Raw genomic sequence first — 24,586 nt, forward strand, 5'->3', positions numbered from 1 at the left:
AGTGCAGCCTTCTACAGAGGCAGACTTTTTTTCTTTTAATTAAATTGTCTGAGGAAGCCAAGACACAGACAGAAAGAGACTGAGACTGTAAACAGCATAGAAAAAAAAAAAGAAAAAAAGAGAGAACCGGTTAGCAGAGGTGTAAATGACGGGTGGAATTGTACGGAGGAAGAGGCGAGCGAAGCTTCACGTTAGCTCCAGGATCACTGTTAGGGTGAGTGCCAAAACTAGTCTGAAGCTGCGGTGGCTGGTAACTGAACCTAGGCAGGAGGAGAAAAGGGATGGAGAGTTCAGGATTTCCATCTTGATCACAGAATCATACTATCAGTTGAGTTGGGAGGGACTCTTAAAGGCCATCTGGTCCAACTCTCCTGCAATTAACAGGGCCACCTACAGCTCGATCAGGTGCTCAGAGTCCCCCCTCCAGCCTGACCTGATGGGGCACCCCACCTCCAGCCACCACTTACCATTGGAGTCCTCTGTTCCTCGGGAAATATTTGGATTTTCTAAGGGAAAGAACCAGCAGAGAAATGGGTTAAGAGGGAGGAAAGAGGGAAGGGGACATGTGGGGAGGGGGCAGTGCCGTACCAAAGACAATGAGGCGAGTGTGGGTGTCAGTGGAACCCAGCGGGTTCTGCGCAGTGCAGCGGTACATGGAGCCATTGAGCTCAGCTGGCACTCGCTCCAGCACCAGCTCCTTCCCGGCATGCTCAGCACTGCCATCCAGGAGCCGGCTTCCCACACGGGTCCACGTGAAGAGGGGCTCAGGGAAGACTTCATTCTGCACAGAGAGGACAGCAGGGTGGGGGCCGTGACCCTCAAGCCATGGCCTCCATTGTCCCAGCTTTATGGCCACATGGCAACCTTGAAGTGCTGGTACAGATGCAGGGACAGCATCACCCCATGGCAATGTGGACAACACCTCATGGGGACACTGACCTGAAAGCCCTGCACCAAGATCCGAACAGTGTCTCCAACACGTGCTCTCATTGGGGTCATAGTGATTTTAGGGCCCTTGGGAGCAACTGCAACAAAAAGGGATGGCGAGAAAAGGGTCATCAGCCCTTGGCTGGGGTTAATGAAGGTTTGATGGGGTGCTGTCCAGCTGGGGAGGTGGACTGCTGGGTGACTGATGGACAGATGATGGATGGCCAAATGGACAGGTAGGCAGGTACCCTACAGGCTGATGAATGGGATGATGAGATTGATAGATAGCTGCTATGGGATGCATTCATGGCCAAGGAGATTTCCCAGCCAAAATGCATCCCACCCCAATCTTTTTCCTCTATGGCACACAACAAAATGTCTCTGCAGTTGACAGACCTCCCCCAAAAACACAGCACTCCTTCCCTTAGGGTTCCTCTCCTGGGGAGCCCTGGTATCACCTCCTCATATCATCCTGCAGAGCTCTATACATCGCCCTGTTTTGATTCTTGGGTGTATGAAGAACCCCCCCACCACCACCCTCTGGAAAAGAAAAGCAAAAAGGTATAAAGAGAGAAAAAGGAAAGAAATTAAGGGAAAAAAAGACAACTTCCCAATGGAAGAAATGGGAAAATTAAAGCAAGAAGTGCAAAAAAAAAAAAAAAGACAAAAAGAAAAAAGATTTAAAAAAAAAAACACTTCAAAAAGTAAAAAAGAAAAAAGGTAAAAAAAAGCAAAACAAGCAACAAATGCAAAATTGCAATAAATGCAGGAAAAAAAGTAAAATTGCAAAATTGCAATAAATGTGAAAAGGCAAAAAAAGGTAAGAAACAATAAATGTAAAACTGCAAAAAATGTAAAAAGCAAAAATGCAAAAAAAAGGGTGATAAATGCAAAACTGCAAAAAAGGCAATAAATACAAAATTGCAGTAAAGGACAAAAAAAGCAACACAGGTACAGCTGCAATAAAAGCTTAAAAAAAAAAGGGAGAGATGCAAAGACAGGTGACAAACGCAAATAAATGCAAAAAATGAAAAGGAAAAAAAGGCATTAAATGCAACAACTGGAGGAAAAAAAACAAAAATATACCTTCTTCCTCCCCTAAATTGTAATAAATGCACAAAGAAAGCCAAGAAGTCCACCCAACCACAACTGCTGATCTTACCGAGCGTCACCTCTGACTGCATGGGCATGGAGAGCGCTGGATGCTTCACCTCACAGCTGAAGAGTGCCTCGTTGTCAATTTGGGGGTTGAGGGTCCAGGTGAGGGTGGCCCGCGCCTCCACCGTGCCATCACTAATGGGCACGTGTGTGTGGCGGAAATAGTAAATGGGCTCTGCCACATGCACCCAGCGTGGGAACTCCCGGCTCACCACGGTTTCAGGGATGGCTTCAGTGGTGGGACCTCGTTCAGCCACCAGCCCCCGTGGGGGCTCTGCGGTGTTGGGGGGCCTGCCCCCCATTTCTCCCTCAGAGAGCGATTTGGGCACCTTGGTGTCGTCCAGGTCACGGTGTAGGAGGTTGCGAGGTGCCCAGTTCCCTGTGGCAGCCGGTGGCTCCGGCAGCGGGGTGGCCTCGATGGGCTCCCCATCACGCTTAAAGTACACCTGTGGAGGGGAAAGAAGGGATGGGGAGCACATGGCAGTGGCACTGGGCTACCTGTTGGGCCATCCCCTTGGGCAGCTGTGCATGGAGATGTCCCCAGAGTTCTGCAGAAGGATGCTATGGGGCTAACGGGCAGGAATTCGCTTTGCTTTGACAGTGAATCTACTAAAATACATGTAAAAATCCACATACTAAAAATTAAATAGCAGAATTTCCTGTTGGAGATCTAGAGAAAATGTGTGTGTAATAACAGAAGCACAATTTAAGATAGGTCAGAGATAATTTTGGTCATAGGATGGGACAAAATAGAATAGAAAAGAATAGAGGATGGAATGGAATGGCTGGAAGGGATCTACAAAGATAAGTGAATAGAGAATAGGATAATTGGAAGAGATCTAGAAAGATCGTTGAATAGAGAATACGGTAGGATAGGCTAGAATGAAATAGAATAATTTCAATTAGAAAGGAGCTACAAAGATCTTTGAGTCCAACTGTCAGGTCATAGTGAGTGTACATACAGAAAGTATCTCTCTCTCCAGTCCCCTGCTCTCTGCCAAGTGACTGCAGGGACCCAACCTATAGGTAATTTCAAAAACAAACAAATTCTTCTCACCAGCGGGGCGGGCTTGCCACCGGACACTACACACACCAAGGTAAAGTTCTGTGCCTGGTAGCGGCTGAAGGGCGCTGGTGTGTCAGCGGCGATCACTGAGATAGATGTTGGCGGAGCTGCATTGGGGAGGAAGAGCTGGGGTGTGAGCATGGTGTCCCCATCCCATCCCCAGCATCACCCCTCTGACTCCCTGCAACTCACCGGGGTTGCAAGCTGGGAAGATGTAAGCTGGAGGTCACCCCTTGGCTCCATCACCAAAATGTCTTGGTGGTGGTTTGAGCACAGGGTATAGAGACCCTCCTAATGATTCCCCTCTATCCCCACCCAACTGCTCACTCACTCATCACTCATCACCACCATCACACCACTGTCTAGCCATCACTGCCACCACCACATTGTCGCCACCTTGTTGTCCCCACCACCCCGTCATCACCACCTCATAATCCCCACCACCTCAACATCATTACCACCACCATGTTGTCACCAATTCATTGTCCCCAACACCACATCATTGTCATCATCACATCATTGCTGCACTCACCCATCACATTGAGGAATATATTACCAGATGCCAGGACCACCTTCTCCCGTGTGGCTCGGTCATAAATCCCGACGTGACACTCATAGGGGCCATTGTCCGAAATGCGAACCTCAGGGAGGCTGGGGAGGACAGAGGGGACTCACTGCCAGCCCCGACTCCAGCTTCCCTCATCCATAGCAAGGAACAGCCCGCTAACAACAATGGAAATGAGCCATGGATCGATAACTATTAATAACTGCAAAGGCTTCAGGAGCGAGCTGTGTAATGTGGTTTAGCAACTAGAGTTTACCGGCACTGGCAGCTCATCAGGAAGGTAAGAAATAGCATTAGAGAAAGAAGAATCTCACAGGAGGTAAAGGCACTGCTGAGAGCAAAAAACTGTGAACCGCAGACATAAAATGTTCGCAAAATGCTTATGGAAAAAGCTCAGAGGCTATGGACCTCCACTTCCAGCTGGACAATGCCACAGCTATGGAAAAGTGTGGTGGATAAAAACATCAAAAGCACAAACTCCAAGCAAGCATGTTCCTATGCAGGACATGCTTTGATCTATATGCCATCTAGATTTTTATATATATTAAAAAACAGGAGAGGAATGTAATGCAGGAGGAAATACTCCAACCAGCTGCAAAGAGACACCCACCAGTGCACCATCCTGCTGTGGAAATTGGGATGGGGCCACCACATGTTCTCCCACTGGAACATCCAAGCAAGACCATCATCTGGCTAGGCCCAGCTTTACAAACAAAAAAAATTTTCCAGCCCCAAAAATGGATTTTCTGCAGCACTCAGGCATGCACCTTGCAGGGCTTCCCCAGCTTAGCGGAGAAACAGAGTGGCAAGCAGAATTCAGCGGCTCCTCGCTGGAAGCCCCTGGCTGCCTTCCCACGCCTCCTCACCATGCAAAAGCCCTGCTAGCATAAACAAGCCCCCGCTGACGTGAGCAGTCTCTTGGCAGTGCCTTTTAACGGCCGCGTCGCTCTCAACTAAGCCTCCACCATCTGTTGCAGCCTCTAATTACCCATGCACACGTGCTTCGTTAGTGGAGAAGAGGGAAGGAGAAGCAGTTGGAATGACTCCGGTCTCTGCTCCATTTTGGGCCTGTCCTATTGCAGTGGCTTGAGCTCTTTAAGCTTGCAAGATCTGGGGGGAATAATGGGCCCAAATGGGTCACGTTGAGGTTTCTGCAGCTGTAATCCCAAAGTGAAGGATCCAGCCCTGCTGGATGGAGGGATGCAATGGGATGGTTGGAAGGGACCTACAAAGATCACTGAACAGAGGATAGGCTAGAAAAAAAGAGGACAGAACAAAGGACAGGATAGGATAGGATAGAACTGCTAAGCCCCAGTGATGCGCCATTGCACCCTTTGTGCCCTGCAGCCAGGCATCTCATGCAGATGCTCACCGTAGGATGAGCAGGATGCCCTGTAACACACATCTCTCCACCCTGAGCTAATTTTTTTTGGTGAAAATCCACATCAAAATACCACTCAATCAATTCAAAACGCAACTTTACGGGCTGCTGAAGCAGCCACTGAAACAGAAACACAAGGATAGACCCTCCCAAAAGTATCAAGCCAATGATTCAGAAAATGAGCTCTTTTCATACCCTTTGAGAAACAGCTCCTCTCTCCCCAGCTATGAGGCGTGTTGCTGCTTTCTGCTGCAAAAAAGCAACTGCGTGCAAATACTTCTAGCACAAACATCCTGGACTGCATGGTAATTCAGATGATTTGTAGGCGATGCACTGACAATTACTGATGCTTTTAAGTGCTCAGTTCTAGGGCAGCGAAATTTTCTGCTCTCAAATTGTGTTAGTTCTACAACACATATAGAAAGAAGGAAAAGAAAATCCACCAAAAAATGGAGGTTTCTGAGCCAAAATAGGGGCAACGTGCCCTAAAGAGGGTGAATTTGGTACATTTTCATCCCCATGGGATGGCTCAAAGGTTGCCCATGGTTGGGGTCTTGCTCTGTGCACGGGGAACATTTTATTCTGATTTAACTGGCTGGTGCTGCCTGCCGAAGGAGACCAGTGGTTAAATCAATGCTGAGTAGAAAAACTGGTGTTACAGCAGGAAAACAAGGTTGTCAAGTTAGGGAACGTGTAATCCATTAGCAAAGCCTCCAAAACATCCTCCAAACAGTAATCAGTCGTGTCAGAAATTTGCAAGACAACCAAGTGAGCAGCTCAGAGGAGCCTGAGCTACATGGTGAAGCAAAACTCGAGGAGGGGATCATCCTCCAGGCATCCCCTGGGCATTCTCTGAGCAACTCCTGAGCATCCTCAGGGCATCTCCTGAACATCCCCTGAACAAACCTCCAAGCATCCTGAGCAATTCCTTTGCATCTTCTGAACATCCTCATGAGCAACCCCTGAGTATCATCCTCTGAGCCTCCGAATCACTGTCTGAGCATCCCCTGAGCATCCCTTTGAGCATCTCCCCTCCAGCTCCATCTTCCTATTTACTATCCACTCTATTCTCACACTTATCCATCATAGAATCATAGAATATCCCGAGTTGGAGGGGATCCACAACGACTATCCAGACCAACTCTAGGCTCCACACAAGACCAACCAAAATTCAAACCATGCTATGCCATGAGTTCAAGCCATTGCGTGTACTCGCTCTCATTTATAACAAAACAGAAAGCCAAATATAACAGAAAAAAAAGCATCCAAAAAAACCCCAAAAAATTCCCACAAAAAAAAATTAATGAGAATATTGTGCTTGCACACAGATAGGTATGGATGCTTATCCAAGGGATGAACCATGCTGAGCCCTTTCCGTATTGTGGACATTTGCAGGCGTGAAGCACTGTGTTGCCTCAAGAAATTTACTGTATTTTCCTTGCCGTACATAGGAATTTTATTACCTGGCACTTGGAAAAACAAGCTTTGAAATACGATTAGCAAATCCTAATTTAAAAGGGAAACAAAGGAAAAAAAACCTGCAAAAAGAAATACTTAGCTTCAGCATTTTTGACTTAAAATAAGTCTCCCCCTGATGTTTTTTTCAGGCTTCAGTTTTGTTTTTAAAACATCAGCTATAAAACAAGTGTGTAATTAGAAATAAGGCTGACACTCTTGCAAGTGATTTTGAACTTGGAAGAAACACAAAGATGAGCTTTCATGTTGACTGTTTTACATACATATATAATTCTATATATATAGAACATACAGAAAAATATATATATCCTTGAAATCTCCATCAACAATACCTTTTCACCCAGGGACAGGCAGGACCTTGGGGAAAGACCCTGGCTCTCTGGTGACAGTGCTTTACAAAATGACCATTTCCTTGGAGTGGTTGCAACACAGCAAAGACAGCAAAAAAAAGGTGATTTCCGAGCACATGCAATTACTCTCATTAGCAAGATCCTGGGGCCACCAAATCCCCATGGATGGACGAAGAAGACAAGTACTGACTTACAGAATCATTGAATCACTAATGTTGAAAAAGACCTCTAAGATCATCCACAGTCCAACTCCAATCCACTCCTACCATGCCCACTAACCATGTCCCATCTCCACACATCTTGAAAACCTCCAGGGATGATGGCTCCACCACCTCCCTGGGCAGCCTGTCCCAGTACCTCATTTAATACCCTCAAACACCCCAATATGGGAAAAATCCCTAAAAAAGGCGTTAAGAAGCACCCGACGTGTTGGAGGAAGTGACACTGGAGCTGGACAGCGGCATCAGAGCAACTTACCGCACCGTGGACTGGTAGACCAGGTCCTCCCTCTTCCTGTAGTTCTCCATGTGTGAGAAATTGGTGGAGAACATGGCATCGAAAGTGAAGATCTTCTGCTTGATTGTGCCGCCATCAGTGACCTGTAAACAAAAACCCATCTATAATTCCCATTAAGCAAAACCCTCCAGGTTCTGTCTGGTTTTCACTGCAGCAGTTGGAAGGCTATGGCATCACCCATCTCCAGCTGCTCCCCGGGGTTAGCATTTCTAATTGGAAAAAAGGCTGTTTTTGGTAACAGAGAGGAGGTGTACCCCTCTCCACTGTGATTTGTAAAGTTTTTAGTACAAAAGGAAAAAAAAGCAGAAGAAAGCAATGCCTCTTGGCCATGGGGATTTGGGGGGCTGGAACAGCTCGGATCAATACATTGGAGAGTTACAAAAATAGTCCTTTTTGAAATAAAATAGGTATCAGGTGCAGAAGTGCAGTGACAATCCCCAGAGCAGCATCTCCCTGCTCTCCCACCCTGTGCTTTCCCCCCTGCTTGGGAGAAAATCAACTTTTGCTCCAGATGTTATCTTTTCCCCCTTTTTATCACATATAGGGATAATAAATGCTGTCAGTAAAACTGTCTCCATAAATTTATTTGCTGAGGCTGAGGCTTTTATAACAAAGAAAACACATGCTCCTATGGATGTGGGATAAAGAACAGCACAAAGAATTATTGGAGCCATAAATCTCCAGCCACTGGGGGCGAAGGGAAGTTTTCAAGGACAGATCCCATTCACCCCAAATTTTATTTATGCCCTAGGCTGGGTTCAGGGAGGTTTGGGCAATGGAGAAGAAATCTCAGTGCCACACTTGGATCTCAATGTGCCGTAGCTGTTGGTGCAATATCTGTGGAGGTTTTGTGGGGATTATTTTAGAGATAAAAAAGCATCTCGCAGAAAAAAATGAATGAATGAAGAAATCAAGTAAATAAATAAAGGATTTAGTGAAATCCATTCTGTTTTTCTGAAACAGCTGCATGCAATAAATGCGCTTTCCTCACTTGCTGCACCAATCCTGCAGCTGCAATTGCAAAATGCAATCACGGTATGGTGCTGGACCAGCTGGAATGCTGTACTCCAGATGTCTAAACAGCTTTTTTTTTTTTTTTTTTTCCTATTATATGTTGCTTCTGAGCCTGGTCGCTGTTAAAGGAGGGATGCTCTGTGTCCAGATTCGGTTTTTTATAGCAGCTTTGCAAAAGCCTTCCGGATTGTGGTGCTACCACCATGCTATGGCCAAGTTGCATTGCAAGAGAGGTGGATTCCATATCCGTCCAGATTTGTACAAAGGGAATGGAGCCAGAGCAGTGCACCAGGGAGGCAGAGGCATCGCGGCCCTTGGGAGCCCCCACAGTCCCCTGAGGAGGGATGGCACTGCAGCCCTGTGGGTCCTTGAGGATTACAGGCAGCTAACAGGCTCCTCTGAAAAGGCACACACAACACAGTCTCTCTCCGGGGATTAGACCTACTTACAGCCTTTTATCTGCACCCTAGGGTCAGGTTTGCTTTTTTGAGAGGAGCTGCAGAGAAAAGTTGCTGGGAGAATCTACTGGGGGTAAAGGCAGTAGCACTGGGATGAGGTGAAGAGGATTTGGCAGCATTGTGTGGTGATCACCCCAAATTGCAAGCCCCAGCTCCAAGAAGCCCCTCCTGCAGAAGGAAAAGGGGTGCAGGGAGAAGAAAAAGCGCATTTACAGCACTGGCACTGAGCTCAGCCTGAGGCTGCAGGCTGCCTGCTGCATTATTTATAAACCCCAGCGAAGATCTTATTCCTGACAAAAACTCAACGAATGCCACTGTGCGGGGAGACATTAACCTCCTGATCCCTCCTGCCTCTCCCTCGTTTGCTCTCACCTCTGCTGCGACCCAGCTGCTTACTGCCCCCAAAACACAGCTGCCCCATTAATATTTCTGGAGCTGCTCATCGGGATGCTCGATAAGCATCCCACAGTGATGGATGAGGACCAAGGGATGGAGGGAGGTGCATTTGAGGAAAAGCTGGGTAGCAAAAGGATGGGAGGTGCTGTGCATCGCAAGCTCTCACCCTTTGGTCCTTGCCTTGCTTGTTGCTCAAAACTACCCAAAAGCACTACTGGGGGAAAACAAATTGAGTGGCTGAGTTCTTTGTCCGAAATGGGATGGGTTGATCTCCAAATGAGCATTTTCATCCCCTCTGTTTCTTTGCCCAGACTAGGATGGATTGAACCCCAAAAGCACATCTCCATCCCCCATGCACCCCAAAGGGAGCAATGATATTGGGATGCTGCACACACATGTACATACGGATGAGCACTGCACACATTGCAGAAGGATCACGTGCAGTTTTGGGATGCTCCCTGAAACCAAAGCCATAACAGAGAGCATGCTGCTGGCTCTCAATCCACTGTGCTGCTGCATGTGACCTTGTCACCCTGCCCGAGCTTGAGGAATTAAAATAGTTACCCATGCTGACATTTAAATTATCATCTCCAAGCGGCAGAGCCAACCCAGCCGGCATGGAGATGAATGGCATGAGTCAGCCTGCGCTCACTTACTGTCCAAAGATCTCTCCATCAGTGCTGTGCTCGTATTTCAGAGCATTTCTCTGCAGCTATAAAACCAGTGGCTCGTCCCAAAACAGGAGCAGGTTTATAAATTGCAATGGATTTGGTTCAGCTGAAAAATTTGGAGTGCAATACCTCAAAATTTGCGGTGTTTTTAGCATCTCGCTGTCACCTTCCCCTGGAGCCCATGGCGGCCTTATTGCTGTCACTGGGAGACACTGGGGTAGGGCTGTGGCATCACATTGCTTGTAATGGGCAGCAGCAGTGGGAGCCCCTGCAGGGACTGTGCAGTGTTACCATCGATCAGGTGCTGCTAACATCTGGAACACATCAGCCTCTGCCTGCTACAGAGAGTAAAGCCCATGCACTGTGAGCGCTACATAAAGCAGTGCTCATCCACCATGGGTCCAATGAGGAGCAATGAATATGCACCACGAGTGCTGCGGAGAGAAATATCCATGTACTATGAGTGCTACAAAAAGCAATGTTCATGCACCATGGATGCAATGGGAAGCAATGACCATGCACCATGTGTGCTATGGGGAGCGATGTCTGTGCAGGGCACTACAACACCAATTCCTGTCTCCCTGCTGTTTTCTGTTTTCTTTCTTGCTAATTACCCTGAGCACCAAATTCACGAAAAGGGGGAAAGCCACCTGCACTGGACCCAGGGTCTCGCCAGTGCTGGGTGCTGCATGTCCCCAGGACAAACGCCAGCTCCCAGCCATGACCTGCACTGCTCCATCAAGGCACCATGCGCCCATGCCTCATCCACCACCAAAACCATGCTAAAACCACCAAAACACCCCGTGCAATTGGCCTCTCCTCATCTGAGCCCCTAGCTACGTGGAACCTGCGCAGAGCCAGCACATATCCAAGAGGATTTTCTTCACTCTCTTTGCTGTGTGTCTTTTTTTTTTTTTTAAGCGCTCCGCACTGCTGTAAAAAGTAATTTTCTCCTTCCCCATCACTTGCTGCAGCATGGTAGTGGCCATACTAATCAGGTCTCCAGTGCAACCCCTGAGACGCTGCGACTGGAGGCAGCTAACATCTTGACAGCTCCATGTCTTCCCGCGCTCATTACAAGCTCGTTTGCAAGGATGCCACCATCCTCACCTCCTGAGAGGGCTTTGGGCACTTGAGACAGCAGCCAGGCGTTCCAACCCATGTTTGCACATGTTTTCAGGCAAATCATACCCACTGGGGATGGATTTACTGTGGAGGATGCACGGGGGTGTTTGGATGTTAATTAACACCTCTGCAGACAGCATACATTGCTGGTTTTCCATGGAGAAGCTGCCTGGCACCGTGCTCCTTCCCCTACACATCATGTCCTTTGCTTGTCCCAGGTGCCACCAACCATTTGGTTTGCATATCCCATGGGTTGTACAAGCTCCCTATGGGTTATGCACACACCCCATGGGCTTTGCATGCATTCAATGTGTTATGTACACAAACCATGTGTATGCGTGCACTCCATGGGTTATGCACACACCCCATGGACTACACACACGCCATGATGGGTTGCGCACGTGCCCTGATGAGCTATAACACGATGAGTCGCACATGGACCCCATGGGCTACACATCCTCCCTATGGCTTATGCATACACACAGTGGGTCATGTACACACCCACTGGTCTACGTGCACGTTCCATGCACTATGCAAATGCCCTGATTGGTTATGCATGCTCCTGATAAACCATACACACACAGGACGGGTTGTGCACACACCCCATAGTCTATGCGTGCATCCCATGAACTATGCATGCTCCCTATGGCTTGCACACACACCATGGGTTATGTACAAACCTCATGGGCTACACACATGCCCTGATGGGTTATCATGCTCCTCATGAACCACATATGCACGTGATAGTCTACACACACACCCCATCGGCCTAAACATGCATCCTATGGTCTATGCACGCATCTCATGGTCTACACACACTCTGTATGGGTTATGCATGCACTCCAATGCCCTACACCCAACTGCTGCCTTTGAGTTTGCCACAACAGTCCACTTCTTTTGTCTCCCTCCTATGCACCCCACTTGCACCTCTGCAGAAGCTTTGCACCTTAAAGCCAATGAACTCTTTGCTTCCTTTAAAACAAACAAAGCCCCGCGATTATCTGCACCGCTCCACTCGGCTGCTCCAGCACACAGAGCACAAAAGCACTGTCAGAATGATTTACAAATGTGGGAAGCACACTGGGAAAGGAGAAAAAAAAGGCAAGGAAAGCAAAAAAAAAAAAAAAGCCACAACTGGAAGATAGGAGGATTTGGGGGGATAAAAATAAAAGCTGGGTTATTTTTCCCCCTCCCACTCTCTCCGTGGCATCCCCCAGTGTGGTTTACTCAGCCACTCCGTGTGTTGTCCCCTCAGCAAGGGCTCGAGCACGCCTCCACACAGGGGGATTAGGCAAATCCAGCCCCAGCTTGCAGCAAAGTGGGTTAATCCAATATTACTGAGTGGAAAAGGGAAGCAAAAACCCAGTGAAGATTGCACTGTGCAAAAAAGCCTCTTCCTCCCCAAAATGGAAGGGGGACAAAGCCCCAGAGCAAGTCACTAAAAAGGGGTTTGGGACTGTTTTTGTTTTGTAATTCAATACATTTTTCGTTGATACACCCAACCGCACATATTTATAACAAGACACAATGGGAACACACACACCACACTCATGCAACAGAATATCCATCAGCACCATAAACACTATTCCCCATTTACAAACCTTGCCAGCTGCACAGAAGAACTTTAAGGCACAGCAGCTTATCATTTGGGGAGTAGAAACAACACAGTAGGAACAAGAAAAAACATCTTATAGAAAAGGACAGCCCTTTCACTCGACGCCACCAGTCCCATTAGCTCCTTCTCTGCAAGCAAACCAAAGAGCTGAGTCTTCACCTCCTGCAAAACTTTTTGCTTTTCTCTGCAGAAGTGACTTTGTTTTTTCTCTGCAGTTGTTTTCTGGGGGGAAGGCAGAGTGCAGAGAAGTCCAGGAAAACACCAAACACCCTCAGTTTTGCACCATTTCCCATCCAATATAAAAAAAACATTCGCCATGTCATAGAATTCCACAATCTGAATGAAAACCCTCTTTGCTCAGTGGGGCTGATCCAAACCCCAGCTCCAAAATCCGAAATGGCACCAACCCCAACTCAGAAATCCCATATGGCACCAATCCCAACTCACAAACCCAGATGGTGCCAACTGCAACTTCAAAATCTCTAATGGTGCCAACCCCTGGCACCCACAGCCCCCACGCACTGAAACCAGCCTAAAAAACACACTCCCCCAAAAAACCCAAACAGGAAAACATACAGAAAAAGGCTTAAGATGACTGCCAACCCATTTCCCTTCTCTTCTCCCTGCTTTAAGAGCCTGGCCCCCTCCTCGTTGGCTTTGTGCAAGGACAGCAGTGCAATCGATATTCCCACTGTCGCACCAGATGGCGACGTTCCTCCCCATCATCCATGACCTTACGTCATACGGCTGCCTCCATGTCCCCATCCCCAAGGGCAGGGTCTGGCGGCCAGCTCACCCGGTACCAGACGATCTCCCGCATCTTCCCATCCGTCTTGAAGTTGCATTTCAGCGTCACAGCATCGCCCACCACCACGGGCGGCAGCGGCTCAATGCTGACTGTTAAGTAGGCTGCAAAAGAAAGATAGAGGGGAAAAAAGGGATGTGAGAGCTGGGAAGGATGCAGAAAATGCTTTGTTCAAGTGGCTTTGGGGGATTCAATGGCTCTGCTCAAAGACTAGAGGTTGACTCTATCACTCCATCCTACATATGTGCATATCATCATCATATGCGCTAAACGCACAAAAAAAAAGTACCAGGGAAAACTCTTCTAATATTATTTAACATATACTGACCAGCACTAAAGCACAAGAAAAAATCCTTTTGCTGCTTTTCTCCCTCTCTTTCACTTTGTAAAATCACCCAACCTGCCCACAGGTACCCAAATCCCACCTGGCTCTGGATGCTCAAGCTGACCTGTGTACAAACCCCAACCCTAAATACCAGTCAGGATTTGGGCTCCAGAGTTGAAACTTGCAGCCTTGCTTCTTCTCATTTCCTTTCCTCATCCCTCTTCCCTCCTTTTACTGCAAACCCATTGCAGGAGCACAGAGCTGGGGTCAAGAGGGCAGGCAACTGCATTTCATTTTTAGTTTGCTGTATCTCCTCCAGCTGCAGATTGACAGTCCAGCAGATTTGAGCCCTTACTGTGTTCTATTTGGCACTGTTTCCAAACAGCATACCCCAAAATCCACTGCAAAAATTCATTTTGTTTTGACAGCTGCTTTCATTGGGTGAGAAAGCAATGCAGAATAAATAGGAGTGGGTTTGCAAACAGCCCCGAGTGGTGCAGGAACTGAGATTCCTTTGCAGAGGAGGCAACTGGGGCTAGCAGAGATGGGAGAGGAGGAGGGATGCAGGGGTCACACAAGTTCTCCATGGGCGTATCCCCATTTTTGCCACTTCGCTTTTGACATTTGCAAAAGATCGGGCACAGAAAGCAAGAAGCACCAAAGCAATGCTCTGCGCCTGGCAGAGCTCTGTTTGCCAGTAGACATGGGCAGCCCCTGGGCAAGATCTCAGCTCTCTCCTGTCCCTGGCGTGGATCAAGCAGCCAATTAAATAAAGCTGGCAGCAGCAGCACGAGTGACAGGTGACAGAGTCGAGATTGCATTCTCCCTAGCGCCTGCGAGTTACTAAAATACAGCAGCCCCAGCTTGGCTTGAAGACAGCCCCTGCGGTTGTTTTTCTTAGTGGGTAAACTGAGGCACAGAGGGTCAAAATGCATTCCAGAGTGCTCTGCACTGGCTGCAGTCCCACTCCTGTGCATGGTAATGCAAAGCCAGAGCATCCCCATCCAAATCCCTGTACACACATCTCCAACCCCCATCTCCCATATGGCTCCAAAACTCCAAAACTATTATTTTTTTTTGCTGCCTCCCACAATATGTTGCAAAAGTCCAATAGCTACAGGCTACAGTCACCCAGCTCCTACTTCTATCTTTGCTCAAAATCAAGCCTCAGATCCAAACTTGGCCACTGTTGGGTTGCTTCTTCAAGGTTGGACCAACAGCATCCAAATGTCCAAGCATCAGAGCAGATAATTCAGGCTTGGCAGTGCTAGGAGGATATCTGCCCCTTACAAAAAAAAAACAGAGCATTACTATAGGATGTCTTGCGTTTTACAAAACCAAAGCTCTTATTTGATTGCAACCTCTCAATTTCTTGCATCGGTGCTACAGGGGCCAGAACCCTCCATGCTCAACCAGCAACAGATGCCCATTTCAGGGTGAAATCCCACCAGAAGGAAAACGGTGAAAGAGGGAAAGAGCATGAAGGAAGGAGAAGCAGATGCTTGGTCCCCCAGAGGAGCCAGCCCCCAAAATGCTAGGTACACGCGCAGAGGAGGAAGAGCAGGGAAAATAAAGCCAGGCACTGAAAAGAAAAAAAGGTAGCAGAAATCCAGATGGATTCATAAAAAACCTGCTGGGCTGGTGCGCATCCCTGCAGAAATCTCCTACGCAACATCCCGGCCCCTTCTTGGTGAGAAATCAGTGCTGTGATGTTGCTGCCAGCTTGGATTCGGGCTTGCTCATTCCCTCTCTCTTGCACCTGTTGCTGGCAGGGAACTAAGCTCTTGAGATGGGCTTCTGCCATGCTGGCATATCCCCGTTAGCTGCTAATTGGGTTTCTTAGTGGTGCATTCGTCACAGGTGGTGATGCTTATGAATCTCAGCACTCATCTCCTCTTCTTTCTTTCCAAGTGTGGAGAACTGCCAAGTGTCACCATCCCCCAAATTGCACACCCCCAAACCTACTTTTGACTTCCCAGAAGGATGAGAGTGCAGGAGATGCAGAAAAGAGCCGAGTGCAGGTCTGTAGGATTTTGGGGCTGTGTCAAGAAAATCCCTCTGAGTCACATTTGAGCTTTCAAAGACGTCACAGCCAATGCTTTGTCAGATCAGAGAAATGCTGGAAAAAGGTTTTTTTGCAGTCAAGACTCTGGTCATTTGCTTGCTTTCCATGTTCAGGCCAACCATTAGTTAGAGGGGTTCCACTCTCCATTTCTGCTCCCCAAATGTGATTACGGAGCGGGTGATGCTCTCATCCTGCTGTGCTGTCCCCTAAGTCTTGCAGCAAGATTTCTCCTCAGCTCCCACCCAAACACATTTGCTTTAATTAAAGCAAATTGAGTCTTCTTTATGCAAGTCTCTGATGGGGGAGCCTTGGTACTGGGCGACAGAAGGGTTTTTCAAGGCAGCAGCCCCCTGCTTGGGTTCATAGGGGCTCCCTCAGGCTAAACCCTGGGTAACTTTACAATGCAGAGAATACTCCTGCTTCTTGGGTGCTTTTGAACAAATTTCAAGGTATGGCCTCGCTTTCAAGCCTCTAGTTCATTTTTTTTATCAGACAGAAGAGCAGGGAGAGAAGAGGGGAACACTGAAAAAACAAATGGGCCAAAGGGAGAGTATAGTCTAAACGTCATTTTAAGTCCAAAATTTGCTTCTTCTTTTCCTGAAAAAGGAAGTATTGCGCATTTTCCATACTCACAAGGTTGCCAGGCTTCAACACAGAACCCCACCTGCATCTTTCCGTGTCCTCCCCAGAAGCAGAGGCTCAACTCACCCCCTACGGAAACAGCGCAGAAAGCCCTGGTTTGGTTCCTCTCTGAGATTTTTTTTATTATTTGTATGGGACAAGAAAGCAGTAACGTGAGATACTGCTGAACCTGAAGGTCATCTGAAGCCATTTTACAAAGGGCTGAGTGCCGGATTTGTGTCTGGCCAGCCAGCACCTCCATAGCCTCAAAGCAGCTCCCAGCCCTGTGATCCTCTCCTTCCCCTTCACTCTTTTTAAATAAGACATATTTCATAGCCAAAGATGTGCCTGCCATGCCACCTTCTGATTAGATTCTGACCTATGGAAATGCAGTCCTCTGATTAGACTTCATCCCTAGGGAAAAAGAAAAAAAAAGTATTTTTGATAGTGAGCAGTGGGAATTCTTGCGACATCCACTTGAAAATAAGAAAGGGAGGGGGAAAGGAGAGATAAGTGAAATGTCCTTTTAAATCAGGAGTGACACATTAATAAAAGCAGCACATTGTAACATGCTTGACGCTTTCAATTACAGAACGACTGCAAGGGAGGAGGCACAAACACTGATGCGTGCAGAAGCCGTGGGATGTTAGTGCATTTTGGTGTGTCCCACAGTGCTCCTCACCCTGTCGAGAAGACCCAATTACTTTTAAGCTACATCCAAGGAAAATGTGAGTTTATGGATACTGATTGGTGCTCGCCTTCCCTGTATGCTTACCGGTTCCTCAAATCTCAGCATTCTCCAAGAAGCCAATGCCAACCCAACAATGGGTTCTGTCATTCTGGGACACATCCAAGCCAACAATGAGTTCTGTCTCTTTGAGACATGCCCCCACATTTCACCCTGCTCCTTCTGAGCCTACAGGGATGGTCATTTTGGGGTGGCAGTGCTGTTTCTGGCGCTGTGTTGGGATGGGCAGCCAAGCAGGGACACTCTCCAGGTGCCAACATGGATGATGCAAACACATTCCCCACTTGGAATCATGGTGTAATTAGCAGAGCTCATGCATAATTCACACCAATTCTTTCACCACCTCTTGTCTCTCAGACCTCCAAAAGCCTTCAACGAAAAGCAACCTAACAGGTGCTTTACATCATTTTCCCCCCTTTTCCTTCCCGTTGCTCCCTTCTTTTCCTTTGGCTCTGGTGTCTCCCTGCCTCCATTCAAGGCTTGGCCTTTCCTCCGTCCTCCGGTCTTCTGCCTCCCCTTCTCATCTCTTGCTGACTTCTAATGTACGACCAGCCCAGCTGGCCCCTGCTCTCTTTCTGCCTTTTCATTTTTTTCTCTGCAATTTTGCCCTCCTGGTCTCCTTCTGCTGGCACGCAGCAGCAAGCACAGGGAAATTCTCTAGGTGCACAGCCCTTCTTTGCAAAGGGTTTGAAAGGATTTCAGGATTTTGTTGATGGAGGAGGCACTTTGCCCCTTGCAAAAGAGCCACCTGGGATGCTAAAACCATGAGGGACATGGTTAGTGGGCACGGTAGGGATGGGTTAATGGTTGGACTTTATGAACTTAGCAGTCTTATCCAACCTTAATGATTCCATGATTCTAAAAAATTGCACTCCCCAAAAGAAGGGAGGAAGATGATGGGAGGCACACAGGAGGTCATCGGGGTACAAGGTGAGGCTGAAGGCTCTGTGGCCATGGATGTAAAACTCCAGGACTGAGAAACATTAAGCAAACATGTTCTGACTTGTAGCACTTGGCAACATCTTGTTCATTAAAGATTAAATGCCAGGAGTTGCTCCCATTCTTGTGAGCACAGCGAAATTCTTTTCCCTCTCTCCCCGGCTACATCCCCAGCTCCGGCAATGCCTTATTTATGATCTTCCCAGGCAATTTACAATTATAATGGGCTGCTGCCTCTCCTGCTAACCCAGGAGGGCTGCAAGGGGCAAGAAGCAGCAAAGGACTCCCATCTGTCCCAACACAGAGTGGCCATATTTTGCTGAATCTGGAGCTTTTTCTCCTGGCAAGCTGCTGCACTGATTTTTTTTTCTCCCTCCAAAATGGAGGAAAAAAGTATTTAATACAGGTTTAACATTCACAAGTGAAATTGGATGTGACAGACGGAGGCAGCGTCAGGCATCCAAAGGAGATAGTCCTTTTGCAAAGGAAAAAGGTGGGGGGAAGACCCTTTGTGTTCTTAAAGGCAGGAAGATGCATCAATTTTGCTCGTTTTCCCACTTTTTCCTTACAGAAAACCAAAAGCTGAGTACCAACAGGGCCGAACGTCTCCAGAACCCACCCCAAAATTGGGCTGGATTTTGTAATTTTTTGTCCATTCTTCTTGCTATATTTATTTTTGCTATTCACGCAATAAAGCCATGAGACTCAGCGTCACCGGGCCACCTGGAGCAGAAGGAGAATCTCACTCCCGCTGCGAGGAAGAGCCCTGCTGGCAGAGAGCAAATTGTATTAATGCTGTGTAAATAGGATATTAATGGGCCGACCAAACAATTAAAGAGCCAGTAATTAAAATTCATCTTCCTTCACACCACGGCATATTAAAGTACAAACATTTAATTAGATGCCTCTTACCTCACCCATTTGCATAAGAGGGAGGAAGCACTTTGCAGCTGTATCTCTAATTATGCTGTATGGGGGCTGCTGGACCACACCAGCACCTAAATCCTAAGGCACTGTAGGGAAAAGACATATAGAACACATAGCATAGAGTATTTTTCTCTAATGAAATAGGTTGCAATAGGTACGTCGAAGCCTATACCAAGCTATACCTCCATTCTACGGATGTGTCTCATGTCTTGCTGGCTTTTTGTAATTTTAATCAATAATTTTAATCAATACATTGATGGAGTGTGGCTGGTTTGGCTTTTTGACCCTTTTAAATCAAGATTAATTGAGAAAACCACTAAAAGCAGGGCACTGGCATCATCAGTTATGGAGGAACCCTTCAATAGGACTGCTGGGGACAGGCAGGCCCTAAGGGGTCCACTCCAATTCAGATTTTATGATAAAAATCTTTGCAAACTACAAACCAATGTTCTCTTTTTAAGCCTTACCAGTCAGATTTTATCACAGTGTCACAGTCCAACTGGCATATAAGACAAAACTCCAACACCAGCTTCCAACAATTTCTCAAACCCAACTGAGATGGGACTTCTGAACACTGCCCACAGCTTTTTTTTTTTTTTTTCCCTTTTCTTTCTTTCTTTCTTAAATCCTGGACTTCTTCCCCTCCAAAATATCCCAGCCAACTAAAGTCACCCACCAACTGAAGCCTAATGTTGCATTGAGCTGTGGTACCCAAACATCACTGGAGTGCATCTCCAACACTATGCAGCATGCAAGGGCTTCTCAAAGAATTATACCAACATGCCTTAAGAGAAAACAATTCTTAGACTAGTTTTGTCATCATCATGAATACTACAGCCATTTTTTTATATGTCTTACATTCTTACTAGACCTAAGATATCAGTGCCCATAGCCATGCTCCAGTGCGGTGCGACAGTAGCATAGGCTGCAGAGAAACAAAGACTGAGGCTTAAAATGGATTGTGTCAGTCAAAAAAAAAAAAACCCAAAACACACTGTAAATGCTTTGGGTGGATTTTTATCCACATCAGCACAACCTTGGCATGGGCAAGGACATGTGAGGAAGAGCCTGAACAAAACCCACTTGTCTCTCAAGGGCTTGGATTTCTGCAGACAGCCCCAGACAAAGCCAGAGGTGCTCTTCCCACTGCAAACATGGGGCAGCCCCTCTACTGCAACCTTACTGCCAGCAAAACAGCTTGGAGCAGCCACCAAGCATTGCTAGACCCCTCCATCTTTCCCAGCATGAAGTTACAATTGAGGTCTCGATGCCATCCTATCTACTTCAGCACCCTCCTGGCCTTTGGGCTGTGCCATTTGACAATAGTTCACACAAACACAGTGGGTGATTTAGGTCTTGGTGAATTTAGGTGAACCTTGGGAAGCTGTGGAGCCACCTTCTCCCTTCTCAATACCCATCTTCTGCCTTCTCTACCTCCTTTCAGCATTCTCAGTTTTTTCTCCCCTTTCATAGAATCATAGAATGGCCTGGGTTGAAAAGGACCTCAAGGATCATCGAGTCTCAACCCCCCTGCTAAGTGCAGGGTTGCCAACCACTAGACCAGGCTGCCCAGAGCCATGTCCAGTCTGGCCTTGAATGCCTCCAGGGACAGGGCATCCACAACCTCCCTGGCAATCTGTTCCAGTGCGTCACCACCCTCTGTGTGAAAAACTTCCTTCTAATATCTAACCTAAATCTCCCGTCTCAGCTTAAAACTATTCCCCCTTGTCCTATCGCTATCTACCCTCACAAACAATCGATCCCCCCTCCTGTTTATACGCTCCCTCTCCCATCCTACCAACTCTCTCCACCCATCCATCTACCACCAAGCACCAGTTAATAAAACAAATGCAAAGCCCTGCTTTGCACAAGCCTGTTGTCACCTCCGGTGTGTCTCCAACAAACAAATTTGCAATGGACAGAACCATCCAAGTGGCTACACACCTCATGCATGGGAAACAAAACCTGTTTTAACGCCTTTGTCGCGCCTTTTCCAGCCAAGGCTCGACAGCAGTGCTGTTCCAGCTCACCGGAGCACAATATGAGAATGCTCCTTTCACTTCTGGCACCGAGTTAGTGCTTGTAGTACATCTCCGTCAAGCAAGATGTTTGCGTGAAAGCCTCGGGAAATTGGTCGTTCCCAGGAGTAGGTTATGGTTTTTTCGCTCCAGAGACAGTGGGATGCACAGTCAGCTTGTTCAATGCAAACCAGAGTGTGACAGCAACAAAACAACAGGAAAAAAGAAAATGGATGTTTTGAGGAAGTTTGGTAAAACGGCTGTGGCATTTTTCTGGACCAAGTCCAGGCCCTGCTACAACACCCAGGAAAACCTTGCATGCTTCATTTGGGTGCTTAGTGTATCCCTAGATAAAATCAGGCAATTGGTTGCAGAGAAACTCCAAAACATGATGTTGATGGTGGAAAATCCTGCAGTCACAAAGCCAGCGGCCACCTCCTGCCCACCCCAACCCACAGCATCCTTTGAAAGAGGAAAACCACAGCAAAGACAAATGCACCCATTACAAAATGAGAGATGCTCCAGATAGTGGAAAAGTTCTGATGCTGGGGGTGAAAAATGAGGCTTGGAAAAGAGAAATAGGTGGGGGATAAGTGGGAGCAGCAAGACTTTAGGGTTATTGTACTCATACAAATGGGAAATATCATCCATTTCAACATCCTCAAAGTTGAGGATGAGAACCAGCTGTGATGATACAGCCTGACATTATTCATAAATGAGCAGTTTTTCTGCATGCACACCCGTAGAGAAAGACCAGATAATCAACCAAAACCACTTGGAAATACCCACTGAGCCCCAAAACCCATAAATCATACTCAAAAGGGATCCAACAACACAGAGAAGATGGGTCTTCCCACCCCATGCAAATTACAAGCAGGGTTGTGTTTGCTGCACTGATAAGTCTTCTCGATGTATTTTAGTAGCTGCTACCAGATCCCCCTGCACAGTCTAGGAAGCCATGCTCATAAATTACAGACAGAATATTTACCTCTCACAGCCACGCAGATGTGAAGTATGTTTAGCAGCTTTTACTCCAGCATAGTAAAATTTTATTTATCATTTCCCTCACTGCATGCTCAGTGCACTGCCCTAAAGCCGCCAGCAAACGATGCATGCCTTCATCTCCCAACAATGCTGGGGTGGAAGGGGCATGCTTTACTGCTGCATCTTCATCCTACTGATTTTGCTATTAAAATATAATGTCTTAGTGCAGTGCTGAAGTGGTTTATCACAGCTGGGATGATGCTAGAACCAGTGGCTGTGACTCATGACAGGTCACTGGGTTTGGATTTTTGGAAGGATTGGACGTTGCTTGCTGTTCTCACTCCCTTATCCCAATTTAGGGGGGATTTGGCCACCATGGGTGCTTTGACGAGTTTTCAGAGTCCGAAATGGTATCTTGGGCCAGGAAAGGAGGGAAACAGAGCGCGAGAGCGCCAAAATCAGAGCCTTATCCCTATTTTTGTGCAAATTAGGGTGGCTCCTGCTGAAGCAGGTCTCTGCCCTGCACTGGGGTGAGGATTACCACACAAGGAGCTAATTATTCAAAACCATAGCTCACTTCTTTAATCTAGGCTTGAGCATAATCCCAGCCTGTGTTAATTAGTGGAGCTGGAAGCAGTGTGAAGTGCACATTTGGAGCAAGTCCCACCCGTGCCTCAGTTTCCCCACTTGCAAAGGGGAGAGCCACCATTTTCCAAAAACACTTGAGATCTAGCAAAAAAAAAAACCGAACAAAACATGAGCACCAGCAAGGGATCATTAGAGACGAGCACTATTCCTCAAAAATAAGTAAGTGCAATATTGAATGTTGACATCTGAAACACCACAGTCCTCCCTAAAACCTTCTACTCCTCCAGCTTTAGCTGAGAGAAGTTCAAGCTTGGGGTGGACAGAAGGGGAAAATAAAAATTAATTTTCCTGAGGAGCAAGGATGAGGATTTAGGTCTGGGTGCTGCCTATGGATTTCCCACCACGTTAAGAGTCCCAGCAAGAGGCTGTGTACTGAGCAGGAGACCATGAGCTAGATGATGAATTTGCTTCTTTCTTTATTTGCAGGCAAATCCAATTAGCCCAGACTTGTGATTGGTGACAAATGGGAGCTGTCTGCTCCCTCCCTTCTCCCCAGCTGCCTGTAATCTCCACTTGTGCCATCAGTTCTGTGCACTCTAAATGGGAAGGGATTATTATTATTATTATTCTCTTTTTTCCATGTTCTGAACTTATACGCCAAGGGCACGACCTCGGGCAGAGAATTGAGGGAAATAAAACCTGGTAGCAGGCAGAAGTGCTTCAAAAGCCCAAAAGCGGAGCAAAGCCACCCCAGCAGAGGGACGGAGGGAGGGAAGGAGAGACAGAGGGAGGAATGCAGGGAGAGATGGATGGATGGAAGGGAGGGAGGTACAGAGAGGGAGGGATGGAGAGAGGGAAAGAAGAATGGAGGAAGGCATGGAGAGAGGGATGGAGGGAACAAAGGATGGAGAAAGGAACCAATGGATGGAGGGGCAGAGTAAGGGAAGAGGAAGCAGAGGGAGGGATTGAAGGAGAGAGGAATGGAGGGAGGGAAGGAGGGATGTGAGTATGGAGGAGCAGAGAAAGGGAGGAAGGAGTGGAGGGTTGGACAGAAGGACAGAAAGAGGGATGGTAGATGGCTGGGTAGGATGGATAACTGCACATCCTAGATTATTACATACAGAACCCCAGCGAATCCCTTCACCCCCCTGCCCAGCCCCACACAACCAAGCCCTGCCCCTACTACCTTCCTGCTCAAGGGCTGACCTCGATATCCCAGACCCAGCACCAGTACAAGGAACAGCAATGCTCCAACCCTTTGCCTTGAGCTGGGCTGCTTTATCTCTTCGATTCTGACAGCCCCAGCATTGCATTCACCCCTTGGCATCCTCCCATTCACCCATCCTCTACCCACCTCTTTTCTCCTCCATCTCTGATGCCTGCCATAAAAAGTCAGATTGCTAATTTGAAGCCACTCTCTTCTCCCCAGTTTACACTCCATGATTAATAATCCCTTTGCTCTCCTAGTAATGCTGTGCCGCTAATAAGATTAAAACATATCACCCTCTTACAGCACCGATTCATAACGCTGATTTACCGTTATGTTACTGCTGCTGCGGAGAGGATGCACACGGCTGTTACCTTAATCCCTATCCATCTCCGCTCCGTTGAGAAATAACTGCTAATTAATACCTTTCTGTCTCCTGACTGCTTCCAGATATGCCTATCATTATTTGGCCAGCTTTTTGCCGTCAATCTGCAAGACTGATGGGGCACCCTGTTTCCTTCAGCTCTGCTAAGCAGCTGTGTGCATTTTGGGTTTTTTTTCCCCCAAATTTGTGACATCCCATTGGTCCTCCTCCCAGCATGAGTTTGATTGCATTGAGATGGAGCAGAGCTGGGTTTTCC

General features: G+C 47.4%; 1 protein-coding gene across 5 annotated transcripts in view; it reads right to left on the minus strand.

Annotated features, from left to right (window-relative positions):
* Positions 13-24,586, minus strand: part of IGSF21 (immunoglobin superfamily member 21) — an 84,856-nt gene continuing 60,282 nt past the window's right edge. For 3 of the 5 annotated variants that reach the window (XM_021374703.1, XM_021374705.1, XM_021374700.1), the window contains 9 exons: positions 13,515-13,627; positions 7,401-7,522; positions 3,684-3,802; positions 3,143-3,258; positions 2,090-2,531; positions 940-1,025; positions 589-781; positions 468-506; positions 13-260 (listed from right to left, as the gene is read on the minus strand). In XM_021374703.1, the coding sequence (XP_021230378.1) occupies positions 187-260; positions 468-506; positions 589-781; positions 940-1,025; positions 2,090-2,531; positions 3,143-3,258; positions 3,684-3,802; positions 7,401-7,522; positions 13,515-13,627 (1,304 nt within the window). In that variant the 3' untranslated portion in view covers positions 13-186. Of the gene's footprint in view, positions 261-467; positions 507-588; positions 782-939; positions 1,026-2,089; positions 2,532-3,142; positions 3,259-3,683; positions 3,803-7,400; positions 7,523-13,514; positions 13,628-15,478; positions 16,874-24,586 lie in introns of those variants that run through there. The other 2 variants (XM_021374704.1, XM_021374702.1) reach the window with 2 other exon arrangements.

Source organism: Numida meleagris, chromosome 20, assembly GCF_002078875.1.
Source record: "Numida meleagris isolate 19003 breed g44 Domestic line chromosome 20, NumMel1.0, whole genome shotgun sequence".
Classification (NCBI taxonomy): Eukaryota; Metazoa; Chordata; class Aves; order Galliformes; family Numididae; genus Numida; species Numida meleagris.